Source organism: Chlamydotis macqueenii, chromosome 4, assembly GCF_036417535.1.
Source record: "Chlamydotis macqueenii isolate bChlMac1 chromosome 4, bChlMac1.mat, whole genome shotgun sequence".
Taxonomy (NCBI): domain Eukaryota; kingdom Metazoa; phylum Chordata; class Aves; order Otidiformes; family Otididae; genus Chlamydotis; species Chlamydotis macqueenii.
The window spans coordinates 78,454,212-78,475,429 of NC_141559.1; the positions used below are offsets into that span (position 1 = coordinate 78,454,212).

Consider the following 21,218-nt stretch of genomic DNA (forward strand, 5'->3'; position numbering starts at 1 on the left):
TCTCAGAGCATCGTTTCAGCCCATCTGAATCCCCCTGGTACACCAGCCGCGACGCAGAGCCAGCCGCGGCATTCCTGCTCAGTGCCCTTTAAGAAATGCTCAGCACGCTGCAGGATCCGGCCCGGTCCGATTACCAGCTGTTGCGTCAAGGAAAAATGTTGAAGTCGTGGTCCGTCGCAGGGAAGAAATGTCTGTCTTGCAGTGCAAGCCCACGTCTGTCTCCTGTAACCTCTGTCCTGGGTCACATCCAGGCAGGGCTCAGCACCACGCAGGGGAGGGTCTGTGGCTTCTCCCTGCCTGCCCAAGGTAGAGGAAGCTGGTGGGATTTACTGCCTGTGGACGCGAAGCCACAGCCTCCGCCGCAGACCTGGGGAGAGATGGTGTTTGTCAGCCCCGGGACCTCCTCCTAGCTCCCCATCCCGCTCCCGGGCTGTCCTGGGGCCTGACACCCCTCATCATCCCCCGGGGCTGGTGGAATGCTTACGGTGGAGTCGGTAGGTGGTGGGGATCAGGCTCAGCAGGAGGATCAGGACACTGGCGGCCAGAGGGACCCAGACCAGGGGGCTGCAGGCATCTGGGGAGCAGGAAGGGACATGGCGTCAAGATGCCCCCCCACCCACAGCTCAGCACCCAGCATCATCCTGCCCTGGCAGCTTTGGGGGATGAAGCATGGGGTGGGGAGGGGAGACGAGCAAGGCAGGTCCTCAGGAGGGGTGGAGGACATGACCGTCACCCTGACATATTGGGGTTGCACGCCCAACGGACACTAGAGCTTAGGCAGAGCTAAATGGCAATAAATGCTGGCTCCTAAGCCCTTGTATATCCCAGGGGATCGCTCCTGAAGGCAGACATCAGCTCCATCCAGAGTGGTGGGTCTAGGTGGACCCAGATGCCCAACCCTGCAGCATCACGTTGTGGTTGCCCCCCTTCCAGGACAAACTCCAGCTGGAGACCCCCCCAGGAGACCCCCCAGGAGGCTGGCAAAACTGTTTTGCAAGCCAAGCTGGTGCTGTACCTTTCTTACTGGCATCTTCGCTTTTGGTTACGCACTGCACAGGCTTTTTGGAGAGCGGTGCCCGAGTGGTCTTAGGCGGCAGAGGCAAAACATCAACTGGTGGATAAGAAGAGGATGGTCAATATGGCACCGAGTGCAGTGGAGGTCTCAAAGAGCAGGCAAGAAGGGCTGGAAGTTTTGACTTTTAAAGCTAGCCCCATCCAGGGACCTCCACAAAGGGCTGGGCCAGCCGGAGGGGCCGGGAGCTTGACCTGAACCTCTCGGTGGCCACAGAAGCTACCAAGAGCTTGTGAAGGTGTTACTGAAGCAATGCCGCAGGCAGACAAGGGCAGGAAGTTAAGGAAGGGGAAAAGGAATCTTCCCCAAGCCACACTTACTGCCAGGGTCCACCTCAGCAGTGTTGCATGAAATCACAGGTAGCAGGAGATTTCCGAAGCACTGTGAGGTTTTAAGGGATACCTGGATCTTTGCTGCATTCAGATTGCTCTAATCTTTGCTCAAAATTTGCTTCTTTTTTTTTTTTTCTGATAAAATGAGGGCAGGATTTATTCTGCTGTATCTGAATTACAATGGAGCACATTCATCTCTCTGTAAAGTTGTTCAGGAAAACAACCCAGTAATATTATTAAATAGCTGTACATCTGACTGCTCAAACTCCACTTATTCAGATTTTTGAGTGACTCAAAGCTGTTTTTTTCTGCTTCTATCCAGGACTGAAATTCCTCTGGAAACCACCGTTCTTTTACACGGAAAGATGAGATATCAGGTGCCTGGGATTTACCTGGGCAACTTCTCCTTTACATGATAAAGGGCTTAAAGAAAAGAAACTTAAAGACAATTTGTTTTATCTTGTGTACTAAAGGAAAAAAAATAAAATATCCAGCAAGGCCTGAATCCTCCCGTAGCACCTGCTGCTGTTTAGTTTTAAATGTGTCCTTGGTCATGCTGCTAAATTTCAGCCTTGTTTTTCATGCTTTGCTTTGCACATAGATATGTGCCCAGTTGATAAAAACCAGTTCTCCTTTATCTTCAAACAGCTTTTCTTCAAGCCGGCAAGAATCCAAAAGTGATTTCTCAAGGTGCCAGCTCAAGGTGTAGGGCGTATTTGCCAAAAAAAAAAAAAAAAAAAACCAAACCCAAAGGTTGGGACAATGGGGATGACTTAGAGCCAGCAGCCGTAGCTGCATCTTGGTTAAATAAATTACTTATCTCCCTAAAAGTCTGCAAAGAAAGGGCTGAATCCTACTTCAAACACATTCGTTTTTCTACATCATCACCTTCTGCTCCGTGGCCAAGGGGAAAAGGGGCTGAAAAGAGCTGTTGTAAGACCCAGGGTCTGCAAAGCCACCCGCAGGCAGCTCTGATTTCTTGTTGGAGCTCCCCAGTGATGGTGGGTTGTGAGCTTTGAGGAATAAACCCCAATTCAATCCTTCATGTGAAGGAAAGGCTTGAAACCTGCAGTTGGACCCGCCCCAGCGATGAGAGGGGTGATGTCCTCTGCTGCTCTTGTCACTTGGAGGAAGGGTAATGGAGAACCGGGGTGTGGGAGGACTCGGGAGCTGAGCAGGGCACATATCCAGCCTCTCCTCCAAACTATAACGGGGACAAAAAAAAAACATAGGGCATGCCAATATGGAGGCTGAGCACCTTCCCTAAAACACTAGTACCAACACGGCGCTCAAGGCATCACCACAGCGAAGCAACTACTGGTGGCAAAAGGACTGTCACATGCAGCTGACATAAAATACAGCTATTTTCTGTATTTTCTGACTTAGCCAGTCTCATAGGTCTCTTCACAAAAACCCCAGAGCCCCAGTCTTGCATCTCAAAATTGGTAAGGGTCTACAAACACTCATCACCTCTTGCCTAGGGGACCTCATTACAGCCTGCTGGTAGCACGTTTTGGAGCCCCAGGGGTGATGCTTACCCACACTGAGCCGTACCCCGCTGCCCACGAGGAGCCGGGAGGACTCGAAGACGGAGCAGTAATAGATGCCGTTGTCCGAGGCGTGGAGGTGGCTGATGTGCAGGCTGCAGAAGGCGCGGGATCTCTGCTCATGGACACTAAACTTGTCCTGGTTGATGTTTGCACCATACACGACTTTGCCCAACGGGTTGGAAAATACCAAGAACTCGAAATTTTGCCTGTCCTGGCTCCAGCGGTACCAGTACACCCCAGTTTGCTCTTTCTTCAGCTCACAGAGGATTTCTGTTTTATTGTTAGTTTTGGCTAAAATATGCACTGGAGTCTGGGATAAAAACAGATTTGTACAGAAACCTAAGGAAAAAAGAGAGAAACACATAGTTATTATTTTATTTTCATGACTTTTCTTCCATGCTAAGTATCGATTTATTTTTTTTTTGTGGGCTTAATAAGATCATGCAGTCACAGACCAGGGGCTCACACGAGCAACAAGAGCATCTTTATCAGGAACCTCACCCATGTTCCCTCCGAGGCCTTTTTGGGTTCCCCAGCTATTTTTTGGTCAAGCCTAGTTAGACAGCCAGATTTTTTCCCCATAAACACGTATCTAGGGAGGAGGCTCAGTGGCAGGGAGAGGGATGGAGGGATGATTTAGAGGATGTCGTCAGGGCTGTATGTGCAGGGAAGGACATCCCTGCCTGCTTCCGTGGATGCCCCTCTCTTGCCCTCCTTTTCTCTTTCATCTTTTGGAGAGGCTTCACCTCTCTTTCAACAGATTTATTTCAAGCTTCTTAATTTATTTGCCAGATTTTATGTTCTATCAGAAGCAACACCAATGGACTTCAGATCAGATCTCAGATGCAGAAAAAGACAAAAAAACCCCCTGCAAAACATCTCAAAATGAGTCAATTTGATATTAGTTTTCAGATGACATTATTTTTGTATGAATTTTCAGACCTAGGGAACGAGAGGGAGTGAGGAATAGCGGTGGGCTTGAAAGCTTCTTTTTGACACGGCATTGCTGTGTTTGGTCTTTGCAGCTCCTGCGGAAATTATCTGAGTCGTGTTTGGCCCGGGGCAGATGTGAGCGGTATCTGCGTGTGAGCAAGGATGTGTCCTTGTGAAAAGGACAACAGGTGACTCGTGATCTTTTCTGTTCAGCAAACAGACCTACAAAGCTGCAGATACTCCGAGACCAAGTGAAAAACAGCCGTCTGAAGATAAGGATGCTCTCGCTTCCCCCGTCTGTTTCCCAGCCGTGTTTTACAGCCATGCAAAAAGCTCAACAAAACACTTTTTTTTTTCACTTTTTTAACCTTAAAATGTCTTATTCCTTCAAAATCCCAAAGCTGCTTACAATAGTTGTTGCAAAGAGTCTCCTGCAGCCCTGCAAACCCAGTGTTGTGGGAACAGGTTTGCACGACCACAAGACCCCATGGCCCCAGTGTGGCCCATGTCGCCGATGGGGACAAGAAGAGGAGAGGGCTCTCGTGACTGAGACAGGTCCAGAGCTCTCCTCTGTCCCATGACAATGACCCCATCGCTGCTGGCATGCTGCAGAAATGAGCTGGCTTCAGCCTTAATATTGCAATGCTGAAATTCAGGTGTTGCACAGCAGCCGCGGCATTTCACCCCATCCTGTGGCACTGCAGCAATATAAACGTGTCCTTATTACTAAAGTACATCATTTTCAGGTTTTGGAGTGCAATCCTCCCAAACTTTGCTCTGGCAAACATCTGTGTGGTTTTTTTAGGGGATGAAATGTGTGCGGCCGTGGGGCGTGGTGTCTTCAGGGTCCCTTTGGCCGCCCTGAGATCTGGCTCTGCTGGGCATGGGAAACTTAAGCCCCCAACTTTGCTCGAGTTGTTGGAGAGATATTAGATGAATTAGAAGGGATGGGAAGGAATCCTGGAAAACACTCAGCTCCACTCTGAGACAGAGGTCAAGCTCCAGTGAGGTGAGCTGGGATGAGGCCGGAGCAGAAAAGCTCATCTTCTGCCGCACCTTCATCCCCCAAAACCTCCCTGTTCCCTTTCGTAGAATCATAGAATCTTTAAGGTTGGAAAAAGACCTCCAAGATCATGAAGTCCAACCATCAACCTAACACCACCATGTCCACTAAACCATGTCCTGAAGTGCCCATTCTCACATGGGACCACAGAGAATCGGGCTGGGACAGGTTTGTTTCCATGTGCTTGGTCAGACCAGGCTGCAGCACCTCAAAAATGGCCGCTGTTCCCTTTGCACATGTGGAGCACACTCCAATTTATGGAGGGAGCAGGGACCCCACAGTATAGATCTATCGGATATTACTACCTGTATTCAGATGTCAATAAGTGCCTCAGGCTGTTTGCTGTCAGATTGGCTGTGTTATGCCGCGGCTAGATGACCATCACATGATGCGAACAAAACCCCCTGCAGTCCTAACAGCCTCCAGTGAGGATGCTGGGCACCTGTGGACCCCGGCTGGGCAACATCTTGGGGCACCAACTTGAGCTGCCACCCTAATATATATGTTTAATGGGTGTTTCAACCTCTCAACACTTTCCACCTAAGAGCTGATGCTACAATTTGTCCTGTAAAGCATAATTCTACCACTTTGCCACGACATTGACTGTATGTATTTGGTCCAGACTTTCTTGAACTGCCATAAGCAGAAGGCAGCATGGTTTTATGACTGTGGCCCTTGGGAAACATTCAGTCCTGGGATAGATTTGATGGGATGTTTATCGTCTTTGTATCACACAGGCAGCAGAGATAGGAGCTACTTTAACTTCTCCATCAGCAGCTTCACACAGGCCGTCTGCACAGAGAAGAGAAGAGAAGAGAGAGAAGAAGAGAAGAGAAGAGAAGAGAAGAGAAGAGAAGAGAAGAGAAGAGAAGAGAAGAGAAGAGAAGAGAAGAGAAGAGAAGAGAAGAGAAGAGAAGAGAAGAGAAGAGAAGAGAAGAGAAGAGAAGAGAAGAGGAGAATCATAGAATCTTTAAGGTTGGAAAAGACCTCCACGATCATCAAGTCCAACTGTCAAATAGACTAGAATAGAATACGGGATAGACTATTTCAGTTGGAAGGGACCGACAACGATGATCTAGTCCAACTGCCCACTTCAGGGCTGACCAAAAGCTAAAGCATGTTACTAAGGGCATTGTCCAAAATGATGCGGTGATAGGAAAAAATATCCTGTAGATCCATACTATGTCTGTATGTTCAAACTTCCATCAAACAGACACTGTGTAATGCATCCCATGTGCTGGAGAGGGGTGGAGGAGAGGCTCCAGCATGATTTTAGGTGCCCTCAACCCTTAAGAGACGTGTCCCTCTTACCTGGGATCTGGAGGCAGATGCAGAGGTAAAGCCACGGTTGGGCCATCGTGGTGGAGTCAGCGATGGAGGGGTTTTGTGCAAGCTCCCACTTTCCATGCACAGTCACGTCTTGGCGGTAGGGCTGGCTTTGCCCCAGGAGGTCCTTCCCCGTCTCGGCGCAGATGTCTCACCGACAGCTGCCAAACAGCATCTGCTGCGGCAGCGCCGGAGCCTCAGCCCGGCAGCTTCTTCTGCACTGAGCCCCCAGACCAGGTGTGCATCAGGGCGGCAGCCCCACGCGCTTCTCCAGCACCTTTTTCCACTGAAATCCCCTTTAGGAAGAAAAAAATTGAAAACTCATTGATTTCTAATTACGATCTCTTCATATTTCATCACCTAGCTTTTCCTCCTTCTTTTAATCTAGCTCCATGCAATTAAAAAATGACAAATGTTGAGCTTGGCATTAAAAATAAAAGCAGGAAAGCATGAATTTTGTCTGGTTTCTCCTCTGTTGAAGTCAAACCGCATTCAAAATACGGAGAAGAGGCAATTTGAGCTGTGGGGTTGTTTCCTTCAGCAGAATCTTCAGCGAAAGGTGTTTTTCTCCAGACCTGGAAAATGTTGAACGCCAGACTATCTTGCCATAAAGCAGAGGCGTGAGGCATCACAGAAAACGTTGAAGCCAAGAGCAAGAAACCCGAAACAAATTTAGCGGCTGAAAAACCACAAAAATAAGGAAATTCTGCTGAGGCTCCCCACCTCGCTGCTTTGGTAGCTGCAACGCTGCCTGGCTCGTTTGCAGAAAGATGTAAACGATAGATAAAATATCAGAGTGGCTTTGAAATGGCTTCGAGAGGGAGAGATTTGAAGAACTTGAGGTTTAGGACTTGGAGAGTGAAGTATGCGATGTGAAATCACAGGGGTGAGCCGCTGTCAGCAGCCTTCAATATTTCCATGTTTGGAAAAAAAAACCCAAAAATTTATTTATTCACTGCCCTCTTGGTTGCCAAGCGAGGTTCAGTTTTCTTTCATGCCCTGCTTGGGCAGATACTCGTGGTCCTTGCAAAGCCTCAGCATCTCCCCAGGGCAGGCTCCCTGGTGAGGGGGGATTTCCCTGGGGGGGGTCTCATGGGAGGGCACCCCAAAACCTCCCATGGGGTTTGAGTTGGCGGATGAAGAGGGAAAATGATTTTGCACCTCGTGCAGTGCAATTTTTTGGTGCGTTTTGCACCAGATTTTTCCATGCTGCTGCAGCACATCCCCTCCCCGTTTCTGCTTAAAATAATTTCCTGCTCGAAGTGGGTTGCTAACCACCAAAAACCTTGCCACCAAGGGCTCGACTGATAAAATTTAGGGTGGGCTGCATCGCTTCTTAACCCTTTCCTGGCAGGAGAAACTAATTTCTATGCTTTCAAGCTCATTTCAGTGTTTTTATGTGCTTGTTTTCAGAGCCGAGCCGCTGATGTGGGGTGCAGCAATCCTTGCTTTCCCCCTCGTTACCTCCTGCTCACCTTTCCCCTTTTATTTCACATTACTGACAAACAGGGACCTCCCCAGAACGGGGTGTAGGCACCTCTTTTTTGGGGGACATTTGTTTAATATGAGAAATACCACCATGGTGACGTCGGCGAGGTGAGTTCGACATCCCTGGACGCTGCAACGGCTGCGTCCACCTTTTCTCACTGCTGCTGTCACCTGGAGCATCTTCTGACCTCCTGGCCAGGACCAAAGTGCTTTCAAAGGTGGCTTTTGTCACCGTTACCACCTTGGGCATAGGGAATGTGACACCGGGCACTGAATACTGCTGCAAGGGGAGTGAAACTGGGCGGTCTAAGCAGATATTTTTGCCTTGGGGGTATCCCCCAGGCCACTATCGCAGCTTTAGAGCTGTTTCCCTGCAGCGCTTTAACCTATAGGATGTCTCCTATGGAAATAAAAAAAGAATATTTGCAATGTAAAAGCATAGTGTGTGTGCTGGAACAGAGATTTTTTTTTTTTTTTTGAAGCTGCTGTTTATACGCAGTTCATCTATTTACCGGCGGCCAAGCAGTTCTCAGGAGCGGGTGTTTCTCCTACGTGAAAATATTTTGGAGGTGGGATGCCTTTTGCCTGGCAGCTCATCGCCAACACAAACAAAAGCACGGTGGGAACGTGCAGGAGAGCAGCTGCTGTTTATAACAGCCCCACGTTGTTTGGGACTGCTGTCCTGGGAAGAAAATAGGGGAGGAAAAAAGCGTGTAGGTTGGACTGATTTGTTAGCACAAGCAAGATCTGCTGGTGACCTTGCTGGGGCACAGCGGCTCCTCATCACGAGTGTTTGGCTGACAGCCGGGGCAAGATTGGGGGGGAAATGCTGAATTTTGGTGTATTTGTGTTATTCAGCTGCACATTTTCTAGGGGGAATTTATTCTTTTCTGAAAATTAAAGATGACCACCCCAGTGCCCAGCCCAGCCACCTCCCTGCCCCATCTCAACACTCGCCCTGTGGGTCTCCTTCTTGCCCATCCCAGTCGTCTTCTTCTCAGCCTATGTCCTGCGCCCCTCACCTAATTCCCTGGGCTTTCACGAGCTTTGTTACGTTTTTGACTCTTCCTTTTCTCCCTGTGATAGGTTCCTTACAGCAGTAAAGTGTTTGCCTTTGAGAGGGTTCGAGCAAAGCATCGGGGTAGAAGAAAGGGGTCTACAGACAAGAAGCAGGACCTGGCTGGGGTTTCATCCCTGCTCAACGCCCGTGCTGCAGCAGAGGTATTTGCAGGTGGGCTGCAAATGCCAGGCTGGAGGAACAGTTGCCATAAAAATAAGGAGAAATCCATCCCCTCTGTGCTTTCGGGGTTACAAGGGTTGAATTTGGGGATCGGGGGGTGGGGGCTGCTCAACCTTGAGCTTGGTTCAACACAGTACCCGGAAAAAAAGGGCCTTTTGGGGATAATGAGCTGCTGGATGGAAAATCCCCGGGACTCAAGCAACCACAGGAGAATATTTTTTGCTTTTAATTTTTTTTTTTATATTATCTGATTCCAGGAAAGCATGCAACTTCTCGACTATTTCATCTGGGGGAAACGCAGAGATGTAAACGAGAGCATTATCCCTGAGAAAGATGAGTGCTGCCTTTTTCTTTGTTTAAAAGCAGAAAAAAGAAATACGAGTGGGTCAAGTTTTCTTTTCTAAACTGCTCAGAGGGAAGATGTTGATTGGTTTGTAGGGTGAGGCTGGGGCTGGAGGGGGTGCCTCTGCCTTTGCAGATTTCCAGCTGTGGTTCAGCTGATGCCATGTCACAGTCGAGGCTCCTGACGCATCGTGGGGTACCCCTAGGGATGTGCCAGTGTACGGCCGGATGGTTTGTGGCACGGAAAAAAATGCTGCTTTTGAAGTCCAGAAGCCAAAATAGATCTAAACTACAAATTGTGTCAAATGTGAGCCCCATGTGCAACCTCCCCCCCAAAAGCCAGCTGCTAACGGGGTGCGCGGCAAGTGAGGGGGCCATCGGGGGTATTTGGGAGGATGGATGCTGAGGGGACAGGCTCCAGCTCTCCCTCTTCAGGGCACTTGGTGCAAGTAGAAGTTAGTGTGAGCTGGGGGTGGCTAATCCTGGCCTCTTCCCAGAACAGATAAGGGGCAGAGCAGCTGCTCCCGTGTGATTTCAGCCTTCCTAATCAGTGTGGAAGAGGATAAGGAAAGACAAAAAAAGCGTCCTTGGGAAGACAGGGGGAGGGATGCAGCACCTGCAGGTGGAAAAGCCACTGAGGATGTAAACAGAGGCTTTGTCAGCCCCAAACAACGACCTGCCGTGGCTATAAAAAGCCACCGGGGTGAGACCCTGTGGCCACCTTGACCTTAGAGGTGCCCAATCCACCAGAGCTCTGCAGCAACTGTCTCCAGATCCCCGGGACTGCCAGGACATCCATCCAAGGATTGGTGAGATCTTATTATCGGGATCCTACTACCCCTCTGCTTCGCTTCACCCATTCCTGCACCCCTTCCCTTCCCCCTCCCCTCCTCGGGAGCCGGTGGGTCGCGGGAGCCGCCCGCTTGTCCGTGGCCACCTGTCCCCACCTTCCCCTTCCCTTGCTACCGGGTTCGGCGTTTCCCAGGGGAGCTTTTCGGAGGAGTGGGTGAGGGGGTTGCAGCTGCCTTCTGGGGTCGCAGCCTTCTTCTGCGGGTGGGTCAGTGGCGCTGGTGTTATGGTAGCTCTGCCCTGAGACGAAGCCGTCTTAGATCTCGTCCCCCTCACTATGATGAGTGACATCGTTAGCAATTGGAAACTGGAGCAGTTTGTGCTCCAGAAGTGTCTCCCCCCAATTTGGTCCCCAGGGGCCTTTCAGGGCCCGGAGGCATACCACCAGCTGTGCCAGCAGTGGGAGAGCTGGTCGGAGGAGGCCAAAAAGCCCAAACCCACAAACAAGTGCAAGAAGCGAGCGGCTTTGCAGGGTTTGTTGATGGTGGGCAGGGAGTTGTCCAAATTGTTGAAGGAGGCTCTTGAGAACGTGCAGTCGTTGGAGCAGACCAACGGCGAGCTCAAAATGCAGGTGGACAACCTGCGGGCGGAGGTGCAGGGTTTGTGCGGGGACTCTCTGCGGAGCGCGGTGGAGATCACCCGGCTGGAGAGCAAGCTGGGCTATGAGAAGCTGAAATCAGAGGAGCTGGAGAAGGAGGTTGGCAAGTGGATTGGGGAGACCCACGATGCGCAGAGCGCGATGCGGGCAGTCCTGCAGGACGCCCACCGGGACCGAGGCACGGGCCCCGATCACAAAGTATGCCATGCCAAGATCCAGGAGCTGCAGGCAGAGCTGGGGGTGTCGAGGGGCATCGTGGCCGCCATCCAAGGCAAGAGGAACCGGTTCGGGAAGAGTGAAGGGGAGGACTCCCTGGACCCGCACCCACCCCACTACGACTACGAGGATGATGTGTGGGGTGCCAATGGCCCCACCAGACCATCCCCCTATGCTCCTCTGCGGGAGGAGATGTGCCAGCTGCAAGGAGGGGAGGTGGAGACCTCCAAAATTAAAAAGAGCCCCCCCGATGAGCCGGTCAGCCACGGCCCGCTCCAGGCCATAGACACCAATAGGGCTGTGCTCTTGTTTACCCCTGAGCAGCTCAAAACGGTGGGGAAGATGCTGGGGCCGTTGACGAAGGAGACGGCGGTCAACTGGCTGTCCAGAGCCCAGCGGCTGCCCAGGTGCCAGAGCGGCAACTCGGTGAGTGACCTAATAGACGTGGTGAGAAAGTGCATGAAACCGGACGATTTCGCGGCGCTACCAGGGGACGTGCAGATGGGCAATGTCCAGGACATCGGCGATGTCCAGTCAGCCGTGTTGAAGGTGTTTTTCCCGGAGGTCAATCCCTTAGTGCTCTTCCACCAGGAGAAGCAAAACCCTGAGGAGCGTCCGGACGCCTACGTTAACCGTAAGAAGATGCTCTACCAGATGACCGGGCTGCCCGGTTCAAAGGACTCCCCCCTTGATTTTGACAGGCCTGAATTCAAGGAGCCGCTGGTGGTGGGCCTGACGCCCCCATTGCGGGTGATTGCCGGTGGGGATGCGGCCAGAAAGCCGCTGTCGGAGCTGGAGCAGATTCTGACCCAGAATTTTGAGCTGCAAAAGCAGGCGTTCCCGGGGTACATGCTGGGGGGGAAGAAAGGGAAAAACTCGGCCACATCCTTCCAAAACGCAGGGATGAGAAAAATGCAAGGAGACAACCGTAAAGATCCTGATGGCAGGGGTGGCTTGGGTAAGGAGAACCAGCAAGGGCTGAGGTTTCAGAAGTCCAACTCTTGGCGGGCTGAGCTGAGGAAGCGCTTGATAAAATACGAGAAGCAGGAGGACATCGATGGCTTGCCAGACTCGGAGCTCTTTGAAAAACTGGTCTTGCATGAGGCCAAAAAGCACAGCAGCTCCAACCCAATTGACCCGGGGTCTAAGGCTCAGCAATAGGGCTGCCAGGCACCCGCATCGCCCCTTTTTGTGGCACCAATTAAGACCGATGCGTGGGGGCGTCTGATAGTTGATGTAACTATCGGAGGAGGGGTGCTTGGACAAGTGATGTTAATTGATACTGGTGCCTCTTATTCGATTCTGAATATTGCCCCTGGCGAAGCCAGGCTTTTCCAAACCTGTGAAATTATTGAATTGACAGGGCCCAACGGCCAAAAATCCTCCGTGCCGTTCACAGGGCCCATCCCCTTTGAAATTGGGACTGCCAAAGGGGCTGAAAAATTTGGGAAAATGGAAACAAAGGGAAAGCCGGGAATTTTAGCCATCTCCGCACTGACAAAGATGGGGGTGGTGGTGGACCTAGCAAACCAAGCGCTGTTACACTGCCCCCAAAGCGATATGCCTGTCATCCCGGCGAGTCACAGGGTGATGGCAGTGAAAGCCCCCGAGCTCCTGGTCCACCCTGAGTGGGAGCCCCGAGTGAAACGGGTCACAGAGCAGTTCCCCCAGGTCTGGGCAAGGAGCAAGCTGGACTGCGGGCAGATTGACACTGTCGTGGCAGTCAAGGGGCCGGATCCCCCTCCTCAGCCACAGCCCCGGTACCCGGCTGAGGCTGAGGACAGCTTGTGGGACACAGTCAAAACCTTGCTGGAGCAGGGGGTGCTGGTGGAGCAGCAGAGCACCAGCAACACCCCAGTGTGGCCCCTGCGGAAAGCTGATGGGAAAACATGGAGGCTGACGGTTGACTTCAGCACCCTGAACCGTGTCACCCCGCTGCGGACCTCCATGGTGGCCAAGTACTCTGACATCATGGCGGCCATCTCCCGAGGATCCGAGTGGTTCTCAGTGCTCAGCCTGACCAGCCCGTCCTTCGCCATCCCCTTGCACCCTGAGTCCTGGCACAAGTTTGCCTTCACCCTTCGAGGACGGCAATTTACCTTCACCAGAGTCCCCCCGGGCTTCCACAACGCCCTCACCATCTGCCATGCGCACGTGGCAAGGATGTGGGAGAAGCTCAGCCACCGGGAGAGCGTGCTGTCCCGTGCCGGTGAGGTCCTCATCCACACTCGGACAAAGGAGGAGAACCTGGAGGTGCTGGCGGAGGTGCTGGAGGCTGTCCAGAAGACAGGCTTCAAGGTCAGTCCCACGAAGGCCCAGCTGTGCTGGAAGGAGGTCTCCTACCTGGGGGTGACCCTGAGGGAGGAAGGGCGCTTGCTGGAGAAGCAGAGGGTTGAGCTAATACAGAAGGTGTCGGCACCAGCTGATGCCACTACCCTAAGGTCCTTCCTGGCTCTCCTGAAGTTATCCCAGGAGTTCATCGAGGGCTATGCAGAGAAAGCTGCTCCACTCTGCCACCTCCTGAAGAAGGACATCCCCTGGGAATGGGGGCCAGAGCAGGACGAGGCAGTGAAGACCTTAAAGGAGAGCGTGGCACGAGCGCCCATGCTGGCACGTCCCCGTGGGGACAGACCCTATGTCCTGCAGCTGGCCAGCACGGGGAGGGGGCTGCGGGCCACCCTGGGCCAGCAGCACGGTGCCCACCTCCTCCCCATCGCCCATGCCTCGCGCCTCCTGATGCTGGCTGAGCAGCAGTTCAGCGACTACGAGAGGGAGGTTTTAGCCTTGACCTGGGCCTTGCAGCACTGGGAGTACCTGGTGGGGTCGGACCCGGTGCTGCTGAGGACCTCCCACACCCCTGTGAGGTACCTCTTGTCAGTGAAGGGGAGCCAGGGTCCCTTGTGCTGCCCCAGGATGGCCAACTGGGCATTGGCGTTGGCCAACAAGGAGGGCCCCGAGGAGGCGGGGAAGCCCTCGTCTGGCACCTACGGGGTGGTAATCAGTGGAGACAGGAATGGGGAGGAGCTGGGAGGTCCCCTAGCAGAGCCCAAACTGCGGCGGGCACCCCTGTTTGAGAGCGGCCTTAGCCTGGCGGAGGCCAAGGAGAGAGGCTATGCTGTGTGGTTCGTAGATGGGTCCAACTACCACGAAGAAGGGGTGCCCTACACAGGCTACGCTGCCATCAACCGGGGCACCGGGGAGGTGGTGAAGGGAAAGTGCCTGCCGCATTCCATCCAGGCTGCCGAGCTGGTGGCCGTGATGGCTGCCCTGGAAAACACACCGGCCGACCAGCCGCTGGCCATATTTTCGGACTCTGGTTGGGTGGTGCGGGTGGCACTGGAATGGCTACCGCTTTGGAGGGAGAGGGACATGCAGTCTGCCGACGGCAAGCCCGTCACCTATGCCAAAAAGCTGCTGTACCTCACGAGGCTGGCGGAGCAGAGGGCGCATCCGGCCCAGATCATCAAGGTGAAAGCCCACAAGAAGGGAACGGAGGAGGCCAAGTGGAACAAGGAGGCGGACACCAAAGCCAAGCAAGGAGCGAAGGAAGGGCTGATGTGGAAGGCTAGCAAGCCCTCGGAGAATGGCCCCATGTCAGTGGCTTCCAGCAGACATTGGGAGAGCGTGGACCTGCTGGGCTTGCAGGCGCAAGACCCCAGCATCCGGGAGTTAGCGCGGGGCAGGGAGTATAAAGGGTGCAAGGTGTGGAAGGACATCTCGGGGCTGGTCCTGGCGCGAAGGGAGGGGGCAGACTTCCCAGTCTGGGTGGTGCCTGAGCTTGTCCGGATGGAGCTGGTGGCCCTGGCTCACGAGCAGGGGCATTTGGGGACAGACAAGACCATGGTGAGGCTGCAGGGTGCTGGATGGTGGCCTGAAATGAGAGAGGATGTGGAGAGGTACGTCAGCAACTGCCTGACATGTGCGGCCAACAATTCCGATACCAAAACAGCCAAAGCTCTCCTGGGCCACCAGAGGATTTCTGGGCCGTGGAGCAAGTTGCAGATGGAGTTTATTGGCCCTTTGCCTCAGACAGCCCAAGGCAACAGGTACTGCCTGGTGATCAGTGATGACTTCACCAAGTGGGTGGAAGCATTTCCAGCTCGAAACAACACAGCTAGTGTAACCGCGAAGATCCTGGTAGAGCACGTCTTCTCATGGTGGGGCATCCCAAAGGAGATCAACTCGGACCACGGCCAACGCTTCATTGGAGAAGTCATGAAAGAGGTATGCCAAGCCCTGGGCATCAAGCAAAAGCTTCACATCACGGGGCATTTACAGAAGCCTGGCTTGGCGGAGGAGCCCAACCAACCACTGAAGACAGCACTGAGGAAGCTCATAAATCAGCAAAGGAAAGACTGGGATCAGAAGCTCCCGCTGGTCCTGCTGGCATTACGGGCGGCCATGGCATCTCATGGGCCTTCTCCCCAAAAGCTGCCTCCTGCAAGAGAACCGAAGCTGCTGGGACACTGGTGGCAAAGAGGGGAGCCACCAGACGAACTGCAGCCCCGTGTCCTGACAGACAGGTGGGTCCAGGACATACTGAGGACAGTGTCATCTACATACCACCAACTTGCCTCAGCGCACGAGACCAACATCCCCAAGATGGATAAGCAGCTGGGAGCGCTGCTGCGCCCCGTGGAGTGGAACATGGGGGACCTGGTAATGTATCGGGGGGTTAGAGAGAAGAACCAGGTGCTGGGACCCCAATGGGTGGGGCCTGTTAGGGTTGTGAACAAGGCCAGCCCCTCCATGTACCAGGTAGAAATCAGTAAGGGGGCGAAAAGGCAGGAAAAATGGCTCCATACTTCACAATTAAAAGCATGGAAGGGAAATTAACGGGGCTGGAGAGCCCGTCTTGCTTATGTTTTGCAGATAAAGGAAAATGGAAGGCGATTGTGACCGGCGGGAAGGGCGAACTTCGTGGCATCACCAACCCTGCTTGCGCTGGGGGGAAAATGCTTTCAGATTTCTGGTTGCAGGATTTGCTTTGCTCTCTGGTATGTGCATCGTGCTGAGCACTCAACACGCCCAGTCAACCCATCAGCATCTCAGACAAAAAGTCAGTCATTCCCACTTAGAGAGACACCCCGAAACACGGGTCACAGCCCAGCACAGGGTTAGGAGGTACACAAAAACTGGGACCGATTGGCCCTGGTCTCAAGCTTACACAAAATATACGGGAAGCATGGGTTTAAATTCGAACAAAGGCTTAAATTTGTCAACGGTGGTTATGCACGGAACGGAGGTGTACTTAGAAAACGAGTGGAGCTGGGACAGCACAAACAGACTCCCACAGCTGCTGGGGAAGGTGGGACAAGAAATAAAGGTAGGGTGCAGGGTAATTAATGGATCCACTCACCAGCGGGTAACTCAAATCTCTCTAACTGAAGTAAAATCCAAGAAGAATCAGAAAAAAAACTGCGCTGTAGAAAAATTGGACTGTTGGTACAATTTTACTTTGGTCCAGCCAGTCTTTGTGGTCTGCCTCTGGGCCCAAAACAGCGTGGGGCTGTCCTTTAAATTCAAGATTAGTACTGCCACGCCCTCCTTTGCTGCTGTTAAGATCCCAAAATGCCATTTTTTGGCCTGGCATGCAGCCCAATATGCTGAAATTGGCAGCCAAGTAAAATTGGAAATTAACTACTCTCAAGAAAGTGTAACTGACCCGATGCAAATTGATGGCACCACCGTGACCATCGTGGCCCCTAACGGCCGCAAGTGGGTCGTGCCAGTAAGCTGCCTCCGTGAGAGCAAAACACTGAATAGATCTGAATTAGGCCTGGAGGCTTCGTGGTACAATCAGGATTATGGACGCTGCCCACACCTGGTCATAAACCTCCAGGTATGGTGTCGAGGAAACCTGAGTGTAGAAATGTCCCATGAGTTTGGAGGGAAGTGGTGGATAGGAGGCCCCGAAGGATTTAAAAAAGAGTTTACCATCATTGCTGTCTTGCACCCTTTTGTTTCCAAAATAGGCCCTTATGTAGTCAAGCAAAATCACATCCAAGAGCTGTTGACCGGGCCTGTCCGGTCACTGAAGAAGGTGGTGTTGTCCCTGTCCACTGTTAACATTTCTTCTGTCAGACCACACTGTAGCCCCTTCCTGTCCACCCTCCACACTGGCTGGCTGGCGTGGCTCCACAGCCGCTCCATCCAGGGGAGCCGGGCCAGAAGAGACCTGCTGGCCACAGCGCTGGGAGGAGGAGGCGCAGGGCTGGGAGTCCTCAACACCATGAATGTTGAGGTCTTGGCCAACAAGTTGGAGGCTGTCACCTCAGGCATGAAGGGCCTCCTCAATCCCTTGAATTCATCCCTGGTGAGCCTTGGGATGGGGCAGTGGCTTGTGTCAGAGGTGTTGCCCACTTGGGAACAAATAAGTGAGAAAGACCACCAGCTGCTGTTGCGAGCACTGGGCATTGAACAAAATAATGTCTCTCTTGCTCTTAGTTGCATCCAGGCCCAGATGTGGGTGCAGAGTGTCGTTGCAGGTATCCTGAGAGACGGTGATAACGGCGTCCTCCCCACTGAGATCCGAAAGATTGTGTGGGACGCTGCCACAGAGAAAGAGCGGCAGCTCCAAGCCTGGTGGAGGCTCGTCAACTTCACCCATGACCAGGTCCTCAACGCAGTCATCGCTCACGTCCTGACCGTGGCAGAGGCTCGCATCGAAAAGGTCTACCCCATTGTGGCCTTGGGGGTTAACACGAACGGGTCCGTGGTCTACCCCCTGGACCACCGCATGTGGGCGAGGGTGTCTGATGGGAAATGGCAATCAGTCGATTTGGAAGCCTGCATTTTGGAAAGGGGGCTGGGATTCATATGCGAAGATGATGCCCTTAAGGCGAGCGATGTTTGCTTTGACACCAAAGAGGGGGTGTGCCATTTTGAGATCCATCCCCAGAGCAGTAACAAAACCGTGTTAGTGTACGTAGGGAAAGGATGCGTGTGCTTTAGAACGACGTGCAAATACGTGCAAATTAACGAAGTTTATAATCAAACCGTGTTTAACGACTCAAATATGTGTGCTTGCAATGTAGCTAGTATTAGAGGCTGCGATTTTGTGTATAAACCGCCCGTGTTTACTAGCCAGTTGCTAATCAGAAACTACACCTTGTATCGTAGTATAACCCCCACCCCCATCGGTATGGATTTGTCGCTTGTAAAAGAAATGCTAGAGCACGCAAATTTACAGCAGCTGTTAGAAAATGCTAAGGCAGAAGCCAAAAAGATCCTAATAACTGTACATCATGACGGCAACGTTATAAAACAGGTAATCGAACGGATCAAGAGGGTGGGAGAACACCACTGGTGGGAACTTTTCTTCGGCTGGTCTCCCACAGCCACTGGCATCTTCAACACGCTGCTGCACCCCGTTGTAGTTGTACTGCTGATGCAAATATGCATGTGCTTTGTCGTGGTAGCAGCTTGTTACAGGATAAGGCAGGTGAAGCTCTACATTGACAACCAGGTGGAAAAGCTGGGGCTGGCCAAGCGCCTCCTACCATAGTCAAGGGCAAGACTGGGTTGGCCTCTGTGTTTGCCACCAAGAAGAACTTTTAGCTCCGCTGTTGGCTGCAACCCAGTAGGCGTTGAGCGGTGGGGACACACGCCATACCAGACCTTGACGCGAGGGATGGCCTCCTCTGTTATAAGAGGGCCATCTGGGAGGGGAGGGCAGGTCAAGCAGCCTGCGGTTGGCCTGAATCACAGAATGGTTGAGGTTGGAAAGGATCTCTTGAGATGATCTAGTCCGACTACCTCCTGCTCAAGCAGGGTCACCTACAGCAGATTGCCCAGGAGTGTGTCCAGTTGGGTCTTGACTGTCTCCACAGATGGAGACTCCACAACCTCTCTGGGCAAACCTGTTCCAGTATTTGATCACTCTCACAATGAAAAAGCAAGAGTTAGCATAAGTAACTTGTCTTTGAACCTCCCATCTCCACATGCTAATGTGAAGAAGCTGCTCTTGTGTGATTTAAGACTCCTTAAGCAGAGGAGAAAGGGACATGGCAAGCCAAGGACAGCGTCTTTGGAAGGAAAGAGGAGGGAATGTAATGCCCGAGTATGGAAAAGCACCACTGAAGATGGTGGAGATGTTACCAGCCTCAAAGACTTGGAAAGACGATAAAAGATGAGCACAATGAAAGACCCTGTAATCACCTTGGACTTAAAGGAGCTGAATCCTCATGGACTTTTGCAGCAACTATCTCTGGGTTCCTGAGACTCCCAGGACGTCTGGCCAACGGATTGGTGAGATCTCGTTCTTAGAGCCTGGACATCACCGCTTTGCTTTGCCTAGTTACGCATGTACTCAATAAAATTGGTCTGTTAGAGGATGGATTGTCTATTCAATCGCCACCTGCTCGCTACCCAGGCTTGTAACTTTAGCTACACTGCTAAAGAGAAATTCTGGGAAGAAGAATTTTTTCCCTTTTATAGGCCAAACCCCCTTGTTTGTATTTGTCTGCAGAATATTCACTGAAACACAAAGATTTCTGCCTTGGGCTGAAGAGTGGGGCTCCGAGCTGGTGCACAAACCTGCTCCCCTAATTTCATGCTGTGTCCTCCATTCTGCATCACCTCCCCACCTCTGAACCCAGAAGCAGCCTTAAAATAACACATAGGGAGCCTCAAACAATTTAAAAACATCGGTAATTTCAAAAAAATACATCAACCACCTCCTTTCCAGCCCATGTGCCTGATGTCGTCTCAGAGGCGCTGCTCTCTGCGAGAACGCAGGGGTTTTACACAGACACAAAGCCTTTGCAATCCAGGCTGAAATAAAAAGATTAAAGAACTGGCCTTTAACGCAGCAGGGAACTGCTAGGCCAGCTCAGGAAATTACCTGAAACCCCCACTTTTCATAAGTATCGGGCTGGGAAGTGCAAAGAAACGGCGTATCACCACAGTGTAGTTTTTTTTTTTTTAAAGAAAAGCAAAACTTCAATATACGGGCTTGATAAAGACACTTAAGAAGCACACACCACAACTGAGCTCGTGAAAAGGTGAATAAATCAACCACTGCCTAAAACCACAGAAATCCCTCAGAACCACCCCCTTCACCCTTGGGAGGGGAGGCTGAACGCTCCCCCCAGCCCTCCCACCCGCCTGGGAAAGGGCCAGTGCCTCATCCCCTCTACCCTCTTCTACATTCGACCCCCCAAAAAAGCCTCCCAGAAAACATATGGTTACTGGGGTTAAAGCACTTTTCTGGTGCTGATGTCTTAGGAGTTTCACGAGCCGTAATTTCCCTGTGAATAACGACCTGTTTATACAGAGCCTTCACCCCTCTAACCTGTTTTGGGAGCCTGTAAGGGTAAAAGGAACCACAGAAAATTCACACTATCCACTTTTCAGTCCCAAACTTGCACCGGGACGGTGTGGCACAGCAGGGATTAGCCCTGGGACGACGGTGTAGCCATGGGGAAAGGGGTTCCTATGGCTACATGCAGATTTTGGCTGCACGCAGAGCCCCTGCATGGCTGCTAGCTGCTTGCCCTCTGCGGACCCGCGTGCACGCAGGTTTGGAAAGTTTGGAAAACTACCAAGTTCCCCCCCTTTCAGTGTCATTTGTTTAACACCACAAACCGAGCGGGGCTGTTTTCACGGTAGCAGTACTGCTTTGGGTGCAGCCTGGGGCTAGGACCTTGAGCCAGAAGCTTCTTCTGCTTTTCCAGTGGTTTTGGTAGACCCCAAAAAAGATATTACTCAAAATATCAAATATTTAAACCTGCCTGCTTGCCAACGGGTAACACAATGGTATTTATTCCCTGGTATTTTTGTTCCTGTCCTCTTTGCTCTGGAGCAGAGAGGAGTCTGTCTGTACACAGCATGCAAGCTGTGGCCTGTGGAAACCCCCAACCCATCCGCAACGCACGTTTTCCTCGGTTCCAACTAGACTGATCTGCTTTGGACGGCGAAGGTCAATGCAGGCAGGTCACTGGCCTCACTGGTCTAGTCCTGGTGGTGGCAATTCTGACTTTCAAAAAACTAGGGGCTCAGATGTGGCATTTTGACTCAAGTGGGACAAGTGATGTAAAAATAAGCCTTGGTGGTCACAGCAGAAACATTGGTGTCCTCTGGAGAGTCTAAAAAGAACCTACACAGGATGGGAAGGTACCAAACATAATTTAACCCAAGGAGGCGGTTGTCCATGCAGAGCATCTGGTTATCCCTGGATACATCTCATGGGACTGCAGGGATACCCTG

General features: G+C 52.1%; 4 protein-coding genes across 4 annotated transcripts; 3 read left to right on the top strand and 1 right to left on the bottom strand.

Moving 5' to 3' along the window:
• Positions 1-6,854, bottom strand: LOC104485322 (CD8 subunit beta). Its single transcript, XM_010127630.2, has 5 exons — positions 6,262-6,854; positions 2,943-3,293; positions 1,016-1,111; positions 485-574; positions 1-367 (listed from the first exon to the last, which is right to left on the bottom strand). Exons 1-5 carry the CDS (start codon positions 6,305-6,307, stop codon positions 327-329), a joined length of 624 nt encoding a protein of 207 aa, XP_010125932.2. The 5' UTR covers positions 6,308-6,854; the 3' UTR covers positions 1-326.
• A 3,618-nt stretch (positions 6,855-10,472) lies between these two features.
• LOC104485320 (uncharacterized) lies at positions 10,473-12,170 on the top strand. Its single transcript, XM_010127629.2, has one exon. It carries the CDS (start codon positions 10,473-10,475, stop codon positions 12,168-12,170), a length of 1,698 nt encoding a protein of 565 aa, XP_010125931.1.
• A 399-nt stretch (positions 12,171-12,569) lies between these two features.
• LOC147601039 (protein NYNRIN-like) lies at positions 12,570-15,885 on the top strand. The gene is made up of 3 exons (XM_086747685.1): positions 12,570-13,619; positions 13,701-15,673; positions 15,882-15,885. Exons 1-3 carry the CDS (start codon positions 12,570-12,572, stop codon positions 15,883-15,885), a joined length of 3,027 nt encoding a protein of 1,008 aa, XP_086603811.1.
• Positions 15,793-19,343, top strand: LOC104485319 (uncharacterized). Its single transcript, XM_010127628.2, has one exon. The coding sequence runs from the start codon at positions 15,892-15,894 to the stop codon at positions 18,514-18,516; it is 2,625 nt and encodes an 874-aa protein (XP_010125930.2). The 5' UTR covers positions 15,793-15,891; the 3' UTR covers positions 18,517-19,343.
• Positions 19,344-21,218: the final 1,875 nt, after the last annotated feature.